Source organism: Staurois parvus, unplaced genomic scaffold (assembly GCF_062004578.1).
Source record: "Staurois parvus isolate SC_StPar_1 unplaced genomic scaffold, SC_StPar_1.0 ptg000171l, whole genome shotgun sequence".
Lineage (NCBI taxonomy): Eukaryota > Metazoa > Chordata > Amphibia > Anura > Ranidae > Staurois > Staurois parvus.
In genome coordinates, this window is record NW_028317967.1 from 1,395,501 (window position 1) to 1,411,308 (window position 15,808).

Consider the following 15,808-nt stretch of genomic DNA (forward strand, 5'->3'; position numbering starts at 1 on the left):
GGGCAGCGTTGTTCCAATTGGTATCGGCGCTCCAGCCCCTAAACTCTGTTACATAGTCCTCAGCTGCCCTGCGACCCTACTAAAGAGAATGGAGAGCTGCTGATGCAGATCGCTGGGGATCATCATAGAGCTGAGCCATAGCCTCAAAGAAGCAATTTAAAGAAGCTAACTTGGCATCTTCCTTTTCCAGCAGATGGTGGGCCCAAGTACATGGTTGTAATGCAAAATACAGTTCACAGGCATTGCGGAATGCCCTGAATTTGTTGCGATCACGAGAAAACCTTTCAGGTGTGGGAACCCAAGGCTCCGGGGGCAGCATCATCACTGCCGGGTTCATCATAGCTCCTGAAGCGACAGTTGGGGCAGATGTTGCTGTGGTGCTGGCAGAAGGTGCAGATAGGGTCTGAAAACGATTTTCAAGTTGGTTATATTCCTCTTGCAGACCCTTGACGGCTTGTGTCAGTACTGCAGTGTGCTGACAGATTTCCTCTAGAGGAGAGGCCCCTCTCTCAGGCTCCAACATGGCCTTCTGGTACTGTCACGTACCTGGTTGGGGAGTCTGACGTGGAGAGGAGGCGTCCTCTTACTACTCCCGCTCGGAGCCCCTGATAGTGGGGACAGAGGGTGCCGAGGTAGGCAGGTGATGACCCAGAAGATCCGGATGCAGGCCAGGTGCAGATGCAGGAATGTGGGTGCAGCAGCAGGTAGGTATGGCGGCAACCAGGATACAGGCCAGGTGCGGATGCAGGAACATGGGTGCAGCAGCAGGTATGTATGGCGGCAACCAGGATGCAGACCAGGTGCGGATGCAGGAACATGGGTGCAGCAGCAGGTATGTATGGCGGCATCCAGGATACAGGCCAGGTGCGGATGCAGGAACGTGGGTGCAGCAGCAGGTAGGTATGGCGGCAACCAGGATGCAGACCAGGTGCGGATGCAGGAACATGGGTGCAGCAGCAGGTAGGTATGGTGGCAACCAGGATGCAGACCAGGTGCGAATGCAGGAGCGTAGGTGCGGCAGCAGGTAGCTATGGCGATAACCAGGGTACAGGCCAGGTGCAGATACAGGAACGTACGTGCAGCAGTGTCAGACAAGCCGGGTCAGGATCAATTGGGCAGATCAGGTACAAGGGAGCAGACAAGCGGATAGTCAGGGATAAGCCGGGTCAGTGCAGGCGGAGTTCTTTCTTAGTCAGGGTCAGATCAGATACAGGCAACAGAATCAGGTTATCAAGTACAGGACATTATAGAACAGAGGGCATAGGCTAAACTGTGTTGGGGATTTAAATAGCCCGACTTGTGGTGACGTGTATGGTAGTGCGCATGCGCATAACCGCACGCTCCCACGCATGCGCACTCGCACCACCGCGGCTGACAGGGATCCGGTGCCGGCGCATAGATGCGCGTCGGTGAGGGAGCGATCCCTGACAGTATATAACTTTTATTGAAGTTTGATGTGACTTCTAAGAGAGCATTAATGAATTAATGTAAGTGGCTTTTATAGCTGTATAACAGCATATATTGTTGCGAAAGAGGAGGTTCAAAAGAAGTAAAAAAGTGGCAGAGCCAATCAAGTTGGGCTCTAGCCTGTGAAGAACAATGACAAACTTTCCATGATGCACTATTCATATTATATCTTGCTACAGCTTCTTTTAGATAACAGTTGTTTTTAAACTGTATTGGCTGTAGCAGTGTTTTGAAATTACTGTATCTGATAAAGTAGTAAACTTTCACATATACCCAGTGAAGTGACTGGTCTCTGGTGATACATAGGGATTAAACAAATGCTACTACATATGTGGTTCCATTTTATCTGCAGCCCTCACTTCTCTACTTCCATTCAAAGTGTAGAATTTATAAAGCTTGTCTGAGCTGTCAGGAAAAAAAGGGATAGAGAGTTGAAAATTACACAATGCAGAGCTCAGTGAGGAGAGCTCTGAGAGCTTATTGGAGGGTAGAGACATAACCCCTCCTACACAGCTCACAGGAACAGAGCTGAGGCTGTCAATCTGCTGGAGATCCCTCCCCTGTCACCTTTTTTCTCATGGTCTCAGGAAAATGTGTCAGAAGTGACTCGTACAGATAGCAAAGTAAGGAAGTAGCAGACAGAAATGACAATTAGTGCTCTTAATTTAAACAAATACACACTACAGAGGGATATGCTTTGTTCATATTTCTTGTCTGAGGTTTACAACCACTTTAACTTGTACTGTGGAGCAAAGATACAATAAGGCCTGTTTCACATGGAATTCAGTTTGCATAAGAGCTGTATGAACAGCAAGCTTTTATGAAATTTCAGCAAGCTTCTGCATAGCTTTAAGAAGCTTTAATCCAGCATCAGTGTGTTTGGGCATTTTGTTGCTCTTAGTGGCCCTGTACACTGTAGAGGTTCTTTGATCCCTAGGTGCTCCATAATCAGCAGAAGGCTGTGTGGATGGACCCCAGTGACATGACAGATAATATATGTACCTACATCGTGCACGTCTGTTGAATCAAACCCCTGTCCCATTTTATATCATACATGACTAGTGAGTCTGACCCAGGAAACATATTAACACTATCCCTCCCAGCAGGGGCAACCTACCTACAGACAAACTTCCTATTTTTACAATATTGCCAAAATTCAGTTCAAAAGCCTTGATCTTGCTAGTATATGGGATGTGCTCACTAAAAAGTCTCATGAGCATTGCAAAAATTACATGCGGATTGCATTCATGTGTAAATACCCTACTTTGCTTCTCCAAAGAAATGCTGATGTATTATGCAGAAAAAACCCTTCTTTCCTTTCCCCTCTCCTTCTTGTCAACTCCCGCCCTGCCAGAAGCCCGATTTGTGTTCCTATTGTTGAGCTTACACAGAGCTCAGTTCCTATGCCTGTTGTTCAGTGAGAGTGTGTCAGTCATACAGTTATGCCTGTTTTACCTAGATTGTATCAGCACTTTAAGTGGCTGTAAACCTCAGACATGAAATATGAACAAAGTGTATACCTCTATAGTGCGTACTTGTCTCAATCCAGAGTACTGTGTCATTTCTGTCTGCTGTTCCGTTTCTATGCTATCTGTATGAGTGACTTCTGACAAATTTTACTGACACCAGTTTGGCCTACTTTGGATCATTGCCTAGCAACCTGGCCAAAACCTGTAGTCTTGTTGCATTCCATTAAATGACACTCTAGGTTTTACAAAAGATTGTAAGGTCAGTAGTAGTTTGCCACATGCAGCTGGACTTCTGTAATTCTGGGCATGTTTCACCAAACATCAAGATGCTTCTGTGATTTTGAGTGTTGGGAACATGCTCCAGTATTTATTGCTGTCACTTAATTGAGTAAACCCATTGGATGTGTTGTGAAACCTCTTCAACATTACAGAAGAAGTCTAGTTAAATATGGCTAAGTTCTACTAGCTTCTAAGACATGGACAGTTGAGAATCTACAGTATACAGGTTCAGCTCCCTTATCGTTGAGAGTCATGGTGTTATGTTAACCCAGAAGCTTACTTTGTAACATGCACATCATACTGTTTTCCAGGTCTTTCAAATCTCGTCAAACTCAGACGTCTCAGTATAAATGACAATAAACTTGTAAGCATCAATAAGGAGGTCATTGATAACCTGTCTCATCTACACTTTCTCTCTGCTGAGAACAATAGCATCAGCTGTCTGGCAGGACTACAGAAAGCCTACCTATTAATAGAACTCTACCTGAGCAATAATCAGATCATTAGCAACCAAGAGATCTACCACCTCAAGGTATGTCAATGATTCTCTATAGGTGTGCAAATTTAAACAAATAAAGAACAAGAAGGTTTTGTTTTTCTAAGTGCATGTCCACAGTTACCATTTACAGTAGAGGCTGGCACACACTACCCGAATATTGTCCGGTTCAGCAGAAACCACTCGATGTTTGGCCAGTGTGTACAGCAGCCGGCCTAACATCCAGCTTCTGTCACACAGTCATGCTGGATAACCTATAGCTGACCGGCATCGAATTAGTGTTTGCAGCCAATGGCTGCCAGCGCTGATCAGTGTGTCCTGGCGGGGGAGCACTATCCATGTCAGAACACAATACTACAGCAGGGGAAATATTTGTACTAATATTGCATGTGTCAGTACAGCAATCTGAAAGTTTTTTTTTTTTTTTTTTTCCATTCAGCCTGCTGGGCAGAACCTGGCCTGGCCCAAGATAGCGATTAAAGTGTAACTGAAGGCAGAACTTTTTTTAATTAATGTAAGGGAAGGGTTTTTTTGCCATCTGTGTTCCATAGATCCCCCCCCAAAGTAAAGGGACTCCCCATGTGTCACCAGGTTTATAAGAGCTAGTCTCCCCTTTGGAGGATTTCCCCTCTAGTCCTGTTCTGATGTCATCCCAAAATTTTTGATTTTCTTTTACTTTCAGTTTCAATGATGACATGGCAGTACATTATTAGTTAAGAGAGATTACAAATGTTATGGCAGATTTGTCAGCACATTTAATCGGAACAACTTGTCAAGGATGTGATGGTTCCCCACTGACCTAAACGGTAGTGCAAATTTTGATACATTTTATTCTCTTCCTACAATAGCCATGTCCATAAAAAAATTCAGATGGTCTTTTGCAACCCCCTAAGGGATCCTGTTTCAGATATTAAAAGAACAATAACCAGTCCACATTGCAAGGTCTCCAAGAACGTAAAGTGATATTAAAGTAAATATACATGTCTTAATTGCCTTGATTTGTTATGATAATATATATTGAACATGCTTCCATTTCTAATAAAAAAAAAAAGCCTCTAATTTATTTTCGCTGGGCTGTCCAGTGGTCATGCAATCTTTCCCTCCTTGTTCCTGTCCACAGGGAAAGATCTGTGGGAGGAGTCTCTAATGTTTACGTAAGGGGATTAACAGGGAGGTGACGTCTTCAATCAGTCATTTTATAGTGACTAGGAACAAGGCATAGAGGAGGAGGGAGGAAACAAATTTTCAGTAAAATGTATGTACACCCACATTTATGACTCTTTAGTCACCTGGGCTGCCTTGATAGGTGATAAAGGACAAGGTAAATGGCTTGCCTAGTCCCTTATACCGGAGCATGTGCATCAAAGGTGGCAATAGTCAATCTTTTGGTTTTTTATATTCTTTATTTCAAAGAAATGGCATAACAAGTCATACAGAAAGACCAATAAACATCAAGACAGAATGTGGTGTAGCACAGCCCATCCCCAGCACACAGAGATTGTACAAATCCCATGAAGAAAATCATTGATACACACAACATCTAGATCAGGTAGAGATGCACCACACCATCCACATCCCCCAGAAACACCATTCTTACATTTTGTCATTTTACCAAAAACAGTAATAAAACATTTAACCCCAGTAGAATAACAGAAAGAGAAAAAATAAAAGAGAGAAAAAAAAGGGGGGGGGGGGTAAGGGATACAAAGGAGAAGGGGGGGAGGGAGATACCGGACCCTCCTCCCAACCCCCTGTGCACTCACTCGAGCGATCGCCCCCAGACTACCGGAGAATGTGAAGAGTTACTTCTCCCTAATGGGCAGCGCAAGACTGGGAAGCCAGCACGGTTTGATCTTTGTAGAAGAAATATAGGGTCCAGGTTCTCCTTGAGCAACATAGTCATGCTCTCCATTTCCTGAATCTTGTTAATACGAGCCAGCCAATGTGTCTTTGTCGGGTGGTAATGGATTCTTCTACAATGCCGGGATGCAGGCCTTTGCTGCATTAAAGAGGTGTTTCAAGAGAGAATGCTTATATCTTTTAGTTGACATTGGTGTGTCATGAAGAAGAAAAGCTGCTGGATTTCCTCCAAGAGTCACCCCCGTCAGCGTTTGCACCGTCTGTTCCACCATATTCCAAAAATCCCTCAGTTTGGGGCACTCCCAAAAAAATATGGAGCAAGGATCCCTCAGGAACTTGGCATCACCAGGATAGGTTTGTTACCTGGGGGAACATGCAATGAAGTACCTCTGGTGCCCTGTACCATTTAGTAAGGAGCTTGTATTCCCCCTCCTGGTACCTACTAGCCAAGGAAGTCCTGTGGGCAAAATATAAAATCCTGTCTGTTTCTGAGAAAATGTAATATTCAGATCCCTTTCCCAAAACTGTAGAAATGGTAGTTCAGGCGGAGCTTCAGATGGAATCAAGGAAGTATAGAAATGAGAGAGGGCATGCCTCAAGGGTTCACCAGTCATACAGAGATTTTCAAAATCCCTCAGGGTAGTCAGCTCCTTTGGGAAAGTGTGTAAGAACGCTCCTAGTTGTGCTCGCCTCAGAAAATCTAGACTTGCAGAAAAGGCCACTGTTAACTCCTGAGACATCATAGGATGACCGTTATTGGAGAAATGAATCAAGCGGAAAAAGCCGTCCCAATAGAGTGCTTGAAAATGGGGGTCTGAGAGACCAGGCAGGAATCCCGATGCCCTTATAACAGGCATTAATGGACTCAGACCCGGGGAGAAGTTAGTAACTTTAAAAACATTCCTGGTTATTTGCAGTGTTTCTCCTATCAGTGGATGTTGTTTGATAGACAAAGGCAGAGAGGAATAAGGGTGCCATGCCATGGGGAGACCATCCAAGGGTAGTTCAACCATGGATTGTTCTAAATGTACCCAAAACTTTGCTTTGTGTGTCACACGCCAATCCACCACCCTAGCAAGATGTGCAGCCTCATGATACTTCACCAGGTCTGGGAAACCCACCCCTCCCCTAACTTTGGGCAAAGAGAGGATACCCTTCCGGAGTTGTGTCAGCTTACCCCCCCCCCCCCCAGACAAAGCTCAGGAAATCTGAACGCAGCTTGGCAGGAGGCCGGGCTGGAGTCGTATCAGAAGGGCCTGAAGCAGATAGTTAATTTTTAAGATATTGATGCGTCCAAACCATGTAAAAACCTCCCTGTTCCAGCGTGAGAGATCAGCTCTGATTGTTCTAGCCAAAGGGGCAAAGTTGAGTTCAAAGGACCATCTCAAATCTTGAGGGATATTCGTACCCTGGTATCTAATGAGAGAAGAAGTCCATTTAAACTGAAACTGGTAGGCAATTTGTTGAAAGGAGTGGTCTATGGAAATACCTATAGCTTCTGATTTAGAATAGTTTATTTTAAAGTTGGAGAGAGATTCGTAGCGGCAGAGTTCTTGTAGCAAAGATGGTAGAGAGGTGGTTGGTGCAGACATAAAGAAAATCAAACCATGTGCATAAGCGGCCACTTTGTGTTGCTTGCCATTTTCTTTAATACCCATAATGTCTGAGTGTGCCCTGATGGTCCATAAGAAGGGTTCCATGGTAAGTACGAAAAATTAGAGGTGATAAAGGGCACCCCTGCCTGGTCCCGTTACAAATTGAGAATGTATCTGAAAGCGCTCCGTTGACCCCAAGCCACGCTGAGGGGATGGAGTAGAGAGCAGAAATCTACTGCAGCATGCCCCTTCCTATACCAATATGTTCCATGGTATTCTGCAGAAACGTCCAGGAGACCCTGTCAAAAGCCTTCTCCGCATCAGCGGAGAAGAGCACTAAGAGGACCTGCATTGAGAGGGACTAATGTACAGCTCGTTGCGTATTGTCTCTGCACTCCCTATCTGGAGTGAAGCCAGACTGGTCAGGGTGAATCAACGAAGGAAGGATCTGCGATAGCCCAGGCGCCAAAATCTTCCTAAATATCTTGAGGACTACATTAAGCAGGGAAATGGGCGTATAACTAGAGCAGAGAGCTGGATCCTTCCCCTCCTTATGTATCACTGAGATATGGGCCTGTAAAGAGGTTGCGGGAATTGCATGCCCCCCCTGAGGGAGTTAAATGCCGCTGAGAACAAGGGGGCTAGTTTGTCCGCAAACTTCTTATAATAAGCTAGTGTGTAGCCATCAGGGCGAGGAGCTTTACCAGGCTTCATAGAAGCAAGCGCCCTCATGAAGTCGTCCACAGACATTGGGATGTCCAGGTACGTGACGTCCTCCTCCGTCAGGGTAGGCATCTTTGAGGCTTGCAAATAGTCTTTAGCAGGCTCCTGTTGCCTCCTCTGGGAAGACGGGATAGTGCCATCCGGTAGAATATAAAGGGAAGTATAATAGTTTCGAAATGCCATGGCAATCTCCGATGAGGAGGAAAGCAAGACATCCCCACTGGATTTTATCTTTGAAATATACGTTTTGGCTCTAGCAGATCTAAGAGCGTAAGCTAAGAGTCTACGTGGTTTATTGCTGTATTCGTAAAAGGACCGATGCACCCGAGCGAGTTTCGCCTTAACCCGATCAGAAAGAAGGGAATTCAAACTATCTCTCAATGTCTGTAGCTGCTCTTCAACCCACTGGGCTTGAGATTTCTGATGGATGCGCTCCAGGGCTTGTATTTTAGACAACAAAGATTCTACTTGAGAAGCGAGGGTTCTTTTTCTATGGGTACCCACACTTACTCCACGGAGAACGCATTTATGAGCCTCCCAGAGACAGAACGGGGAAACCTCCTTAGTGGAATTGGTCCTAAAAATGGAGTAAAGAGATTCCACAATTCGCCCTTGATAAGTCGGATCGTGCAATAGCGACTCATTCAGCTTCCATTGCCAGGGTCGATGAATCCACTCAAGGCCATGTTTAGAAATACAAATAAAAAGGGGTGAAGGGGGGTGAGAGGTAAAAAGAGGAAGGGGATGGGGGGAGGATGAGGGTACAGGTAGGGAAGAAGGGGCAAGAGGAAAGACAAGGAGAATAGGGAGGAAAAAAAGTGTGTGTGGGCGGGGGGGGGGAGAGGGTACAGAAAAAGGGGGAAAGGGACAGGAGAGGTATATAAAAGGGGGAAGGGGGGGAAGGAGAAGATAGAAGGGGGGGGGAGAAGAAAAGAAGATGGAGGAGAGGGTTCCAGGTCACCAGCAAGCGACCCTAACGGCTACCAGGTCTAAAGTCAGGTAGCAGACTCTAGCTGCGAGGTCTAGTACTAGGAACCAAGAACCCTATGTGGATTATGGCAAGACAAGGCAGTGGAAGGCCCAGACTATCATTCAGGCGGACGTCCACCTCGTCGGCTGGATACTGAAGAGAGGGTAGAGCAGAGACTCTGGGTATTTTGCTGTTTTTCAGGTTCTCATGCAAATTGTTTGGGGCCGAAAGGCCACATCCTTATGAATGCCCATCACAGTAGTCATAAAAAGTGAGGGAAAACATCAAACAACAGAACAATGTACCTGAGATTCCTCATCGAGCCCTCCCAGAGCAACAAATGCCCCAGGTAGAAAGAGGCACTCCACTACTGGGGAAGCTGAGGGAGCTAGAGGAAGAAATGCACGCCTACGGCCTCATGTAACTTCTTATGACGAACCATTGACAAATAAAATGAGCAGAGATTTCAATCCAAACCAGATAGCTTAGCGATGTCGCCGTAGTAGCCTTTTGGAGGGTACTCAACTTCTTGCAGCCTAGGTGAAACAACTACTAGGTGTCAAAGTCACAGACCCGAGCAAAGTCCAAGTCGTCTGCGGATTCCATTCTTGAGGGTCAGTCCTCCCTACCCGCTGGATCCTGATGAATCCTGATGAATCGAGGTAGACTTCGTCTTTGAGGTCGCGGGCGACGACCAGAGATAGCTCAGGGAGGTCCAGCCAGTCAGGGACCACCACGGATTCGCAATTCAAGAATTGAAATAGCTGTTGCAGTTGAGTAGGGCAGTGTAGCTGGAAGTCTTAATTGTCTTTTTTGACTATGAGCAATAGGGGTAAACCCCATCTATAAGTCGCCCCTTGTCCTCGCACCAGGTCAAGCAGAGGTCTCATCTGGTGCCCACCATAGTGTTTGCCGGCATAGATCCGGGTATAGATGGACAGTGGCACCATCGAAATCCATAGGCCTCCTGCGCCAGGCGGTCCATGATATGTCCTCCTTGATAGCGTAAAAATGTACCCTACACAACATGTCCCTAGGCTCCAGGTGAGTAGGGGGAACGGATGCCGGAACCCAGTGGACCCGGTCCAGCTCGATATGAGTGTCAGTAGGGTTGCGTAAGAAAATATTAAAGATTCTTAGAACCGTGGTTTTCCAGTCTAAACCGCCAGTGGCCACTGGAATGCCCTTGAGCCTGACATTGTTTCCTCTGCTCCGGTTCTCAGAATCTTCCTGTTGCAATTGCAGGGCAAGTAGGCTTTGGCACTGGCGGTGGAGCAAGGTCTCTAGCCCAGTGAGCCTGGAGTCAGCGCTCTCTCGATGGGCCTCCAAGGCCTCCAGCCTTTGTGTAGCCACTGAGGTAGTGGATATTAGCACCGCAATCTCCCCCCGTAGCATCCCTGTGAGTTGGTCAAGCATCAGTTGAATGTCTGCTTTTGTGGAGAGTGCCTGGAGTGCTGGCGGATATCCTGCTCCACGGCTGAAGACAATGGCGTAGGACTCCCTGACCCATTAGAATCCTCCATGGGATCCATCTGCGGCAGCATAGGGGTACAGATAGGAGAGTGTGGTCCCTCAGGCATGGTGTTAGGAGCCGACGGGACCATAGAAGAGGCCGCAGCTGTGGCCTGCGAGTCGTGGGAAGGCGCCATGGTGAAGCTTGCGGTGGTGTCCGAATCCCCCCGGACAGATAGGTGGTATATTGTTGAGTGGGGGTGCCGGATGTGTCCAGGGGCTTACCTCGTTTTGGCATGGGGGAATAAGGCTAGTGGAAGCAGCAGAATGCAAAGATAACCCCCGTCTCAGTACAGAGCTCAGCCTTGGAACGTCCTCACGCCGCCATACCTAAGCCACGCCCCCCAATCAATTTGATCTTATGCTGCAGCAGGGACACAAGCAAGGAGGCAGCCCCAGCATATGGCATGATCAACCAGGTATTTATTGCTCTACATAAAATGAATTAACTAATACTCAAGTCTATATGTATAGAATGTAGAATAGCATGTGAACCCTTTTTTAAATATTTTGGGCTTAATGACACTTTAAATATGTATCTTTTCTCAATAGTCAGGACTGCAGGAAAACAGGAATAATTTGAAGTCTAATAAAGCTGTTTGCACATTGGCATTATCTAGGATATTACTTAGGATACTTAGGATATTTTTAGACCAGAAAAGCCAATAGTAACCAACATATTTCTTTAAAGCAAACCTGTTTACTCATGAAAATTAAAAAGCAGTATTGCTGGAAAATAGCCAATACTGTCTACAATTACTTTTTGTTTCAGCACCACCCAGTAATGCCCTGAAGTCCGTCTTCTTCTGTGTAGTGAAATTGAGACCCACTTCTGCACCACAAAACATCCATGTCCTGAATGGCCTATGGGTAGGCCAGAGTTCTCTCATGAGGTTCAGAAACCTGGTTATTCAAACAGTGACTTTTTATACCTGGTTGTTTGCATTTGTATAGAATAGTCGCATTTCTAGCAGCACTGGAACTAAATGTGCTGGTAGCTATTTGCTAGCACTTGGTATTTATGGTTCTCCAAAAACATAATAGATGATAATTGCATTGCATTTATTATAAAAGATATGTCAATCTCTCTGAAAACAGATCTCTTTTTTTCAACAGGGTTTAAACAATCTTGTAATTCTGGACTTGTGCGGTAATCCAATCTCCCTGCAAAATGACAACTATCGATTGTTTGTTATTTTCCATGTTTCATCACTAAAAGCTTTGAATGGATCTGCTGTGGTAAGTAACAGTAAAAAGAAAACAAACAGGTAATCTATGTAAAAGATGCTGTATGCTTTGTGTTTCCTGTATAACAAAACACATATTTATTATTTATGTTACAAAAAGTTAGTTTTTATTAGAAAATACATGTTTCTGTTCTATTGGATCTATGTTTAACTGAGAGGAGGCCTGGAGGCGAACCTCACCATGTTGGAGTGTTATTAAAAAAGTAACATTTCAGGAGTCATAGAAATCAGAATTAATTTTTCAATGATCTGATTAGAGTATACTGAAATCTGATTGGATGCAATGGATTACTGTACCTAACATTTGAATATTTGTCCGTGCATTGTCCTGTCAAAATATCATGCTGTTCTCCTAATGGTCTAGGACAGGGGTCTGCATCCTTTAAGACATAAAGAGCCACTTGGACCCGTTTCCGAAGGGGAAAAAAAGACTGGGAGCCGCAAAACCATTGCAACATTTAAAACAAATCCAACACTGCATATATTGCAAAAAGCGCTCTGGTCATGAAGGGGGTTTAAGGGCCCAGTAAGCAAAGGGTTAATCAGGGCCACAGTGTATCGTCATAATCACAATCATAGCCTTAGGTCAGTGGTGGGCAACCTTTTTTTTCAACTGAGCCAAATCTCGCCAAAACCACAATTGAAATTTATTTTGAGAGACACATTTTTAAAACTGAAAATACATCCCCCATATAGTAATTCATCCCCCATAGTAATTCATCCCCCATATAGTAATTCATCCCCCATATAGTAATTCATCTCCCATATAGTAATTCATCCCCCATAGTAATTCATCCCCCATATAGTAATTCATCCCCCATATAGTAATTCATCCCCCATATAGTAATTCATCCCCCACATAGTAATTCATCCCCATAGTAATTCATCCCCCATATAGTAATTCATCCCCCATAGTAATTCATCCCCCATATAGTAATTCATCCCCCATATAGTAATTCATCCCCCATAGTAATTCATCCCCCATATAGTAATTCATCCCCCCTATGGTAATTCATCCCCCATATAGTAATTCATCCCCCATAGTAATTCATCCCCCATATAGTAATTCATCCCCCATATAGTAATTCATCCCCCCTATAGTAATTCACCCCCCCTATAGTAATTCATTCCCCATATTGTGTCAATTCACTTACCTTTGCTCCGCGCGTTCCTCTCGCCGTGTTCCCGCGCCGTTCCGGTCTTCAGGGTGGACTGTGAGAGGAGAGGAGTTCGTCACGCTGCCCCGCCTACATCCTGACAGCCAATGTTTGGAGGAGGGAGGGGAGCGGGCGCCCGGCACACAGAAGAGCCGCATTAAAGAGGGTAAATAGCCGCGGCTTGCCGACCACTGCAGCTACGGCAACCCTATTGCCTGTCACCTGGTGGGCAGTGTGCTCCGGAGCCGCAGCAAAGGTGAAAAAGAGCCGCATGCGGCTCTGGAGCCGCGGTTTGCCGACACCCGGTCTAGGAACACCTATAATTCCCAGGGATAGCCAGCATAGATTAGTCTGTTCAGGCCTGCTTACTGCCTTATACCCTGTACACATGATGAGAATATCAGACGAACGATTATCCTTTTTTTTTTTTTTTTTGTGTGTGCTAGTCTTCTCTTGAAAACAAATATGTTACTGAAGTTCCAAAAATTCTCATAAGACAGAATATAACTTCAAAAGTGATGTAATGTAATGTATTCTTTCGTTTCTGAGCATGCATGTCTTGGTAATTTGTTTTTTTTTTTTGTACAAATACTTTACTGTTCTGTTATCTCATGAGAAAATTTTTGTGCTTGTCCCTTCAGATATTTTCGCATTAACTGTCGTGATTGGCTCTCAAAATCTGTGTACTAATGATCAAATTATCATGCAACCGTTCAAAAAAGCAGATTTTTTTGTCCGATTTTCTCATCGTGTATACTAAGCATTAGCCTACAATGGAGATAAAACCTAAGACAATTTATGCTCATAGATTACACTGGGAAATCTCTGCCACATACTGTAGGTGAATCCATCCAAAGCTTTAAATAGGGAAAATAGAGAGGCTGACACCAATTATAAATGCAAAGAAGTTTTGACCCCTTCCTTCTCTAAAGCAAAAAAAAATAATTTGATTGTAGACAAACTTTCCCTTCTTCTAATATTCATTTCTCCATTATTTACAATATTGTCTTCTTACTTTTTGAAGGATCAGCTAGAGAGTGAAAACGCAAAGGATGTTTTTGGTGGAAGACTCAGTTCGGATATGATTGTTGAAAAGCTTGGACATCAAAACTTTACAGAACTGCAAGAGCTAAACTGGAGGTCTTCCTCAATTAGGTAACATTAAATTGCTTGCTCCTCTAGGACCTTTTACGCTAATGTAGAATACTGAAGATCTGTATCATTTAAAGGGGGACTGTGATGGTTTTTGGTCAGTTTTATAAAAGTATGTTTATTTGATTTGATGTTTTTTCTATTACTATAGTATCTATTTATATAAAATTGTTGTTTTACAAATAAGTATGCAGGGTGCATCAGTGACACAGGATTTCCAGAGCATTATGGGTTTTCCAAGAATGAGTTATTTCACACTGTGATTGTCTGATTGAAAGCTTGGAGGAACCCAACTCAGCAGCCATGTATGAAGGGGTGATAAGTTACAGCTTGGGCCCTTTAAGGGTCCATTCACACCAGCCAGTGCTTTATAATGTAGCTGCTGGTGTGCGGTGTGCTCCGGCGGAAATCCCCACTCTGTACCAAACCGTTTTTTATTTTTTAAATTTAAATAAACTTTATTGAATGTCACACAGACATTTCATAAAGTTCAATTGGCTACCATACGGTGAGAGGTGGTGCCTCAAGCTGCAGTGTGCCAAAAAAAAGTAGTGCAAAGAAAAAAAATAGAAGCACAGTGGTGTAAATCAGGCACACAGGAGACAAGATACTTTGCTTTGTCATGTGGTGGAACTGCGCTGGACTAACCGCCCAGCGCAGTTCCACCGCATCTGGTGTGAATGGAGCCTTTGTTAGGTGTATAAATTGGAACTTACACTGTTAAGCTCTGCAAGCAAAAGAATAACACAAAAACCATGAAAAGAAGGTCATGTAAAAAACTTAGATTATGTGGAAAATAAGTATAACATTTTATATTGCGGATTTAATGAAGGTGATAATGTTATTACAATATTGCTTTTTAAATAAAGTTGTAGTCCTTTAAACAAAACCAATTGTTGATATATTTGACTGATTTGATATTGTCCTGCTATCTTCCCTTTAATTGCTAATATTTATTGTGGTTTTGTAGGTGCAAATGCATGAAAATGTCCATCCATTTCAACCTGAGAAGTATTTGAGCTTTGAGTGTGTATTTTATTTTTCATCTGAAAGGGCAAAATATAACAAAAACAACAAGGGCAAAAAGAAGCCCAATAGGAGGTTACAAGGTGGACCAAGCAGCTTATAAATAAAAAAACAGGCTTTATTATGTTCAAAGATTACAAACCTTTAAAAGAGCACAGATACCCCTACACCATATAAAATGAAAAAGACAACGTTGTATAATAAAAAAAAAAAGCTGTACAATCATCATACTCATTCACACATGTCAAATAAACATGGGCAGCACAGTGGCTAAATGGTTAGCACTTCTGCCTGGCAGTACTCTGGTCATTGGTTCGTATCCCAACCACGGCACCCCCTGCCTGGAGTTTTTATGTTTTCCCTGTACCTGCGTGGGTTTCCTCCGGATACTCCGGTTTCCTTTCACATTCCAAAGACATGCTAGTAGGTTAATTGGATCCTGTCTAAATTGGCCCTAGTATGTGTATCTATGAATGTGAGTTAGGGACCTTAGATTGTACGCCCCTTGAGGGTTAGGGACTGAAATTAATGTACAATATATATATACAGCACTGCGTAAATTGACAGCGCTATATAAGTAACTGAAATAAATAAAATAAACATAATGGCTGGCAGAAAGGGACTAACGTCCATCAAGGTTAAGTAAAAATCAGTGGAACCTAACGTGAGTACTGCTACAGCTATCTGAGAGTGTGTGTACTGGGTCCATAGTATTGGATCCAGACATGGATTTTCTCTTGAGCGAATGGAGGACCATAGATTGAGTATGTATGACAGTTATTTGCTCAGTTCAATCTGGTGAATATCAGCAATAAAGCCGTCACTAAGGTCCAGCTGCTCTACCTCGTGCATGTG

The 15,808-nt window shown here is 44.0% G+C and overlaps 1 protein-coding gene across 3 annotated transcripts in view; it reads left to right on the forward strand.

Moving 5' to 3' along the window:
- LRRC9 (leucine rich repeat containing 9) overlaps positions 1–15,808 on the forward strand; it is a 235,793-nt gene that overhangs the window by 166,868 nt on the left and 53,117 nt on the right. For all 3 annotated transcript variants that reach the window (XM_089676540.1, XM_089676541.1, XM_089676542.1), the window contains exons 23-25: positions 3,527–3,747; positions 11,488–11,610; positions 13,800–13,930. In XM_089676540.1, the coding sequence (XP_089532666.1) occupies positions 3,527–3,747; positions 11,488–11,610; positions 13,800–13,930 (475 nt within the window). The remainder of the gene's footprint in view (positions 1–3,526; positions 3,748–11,487; positions 11,611–13,799; positions 13,931–15,808) is intronic.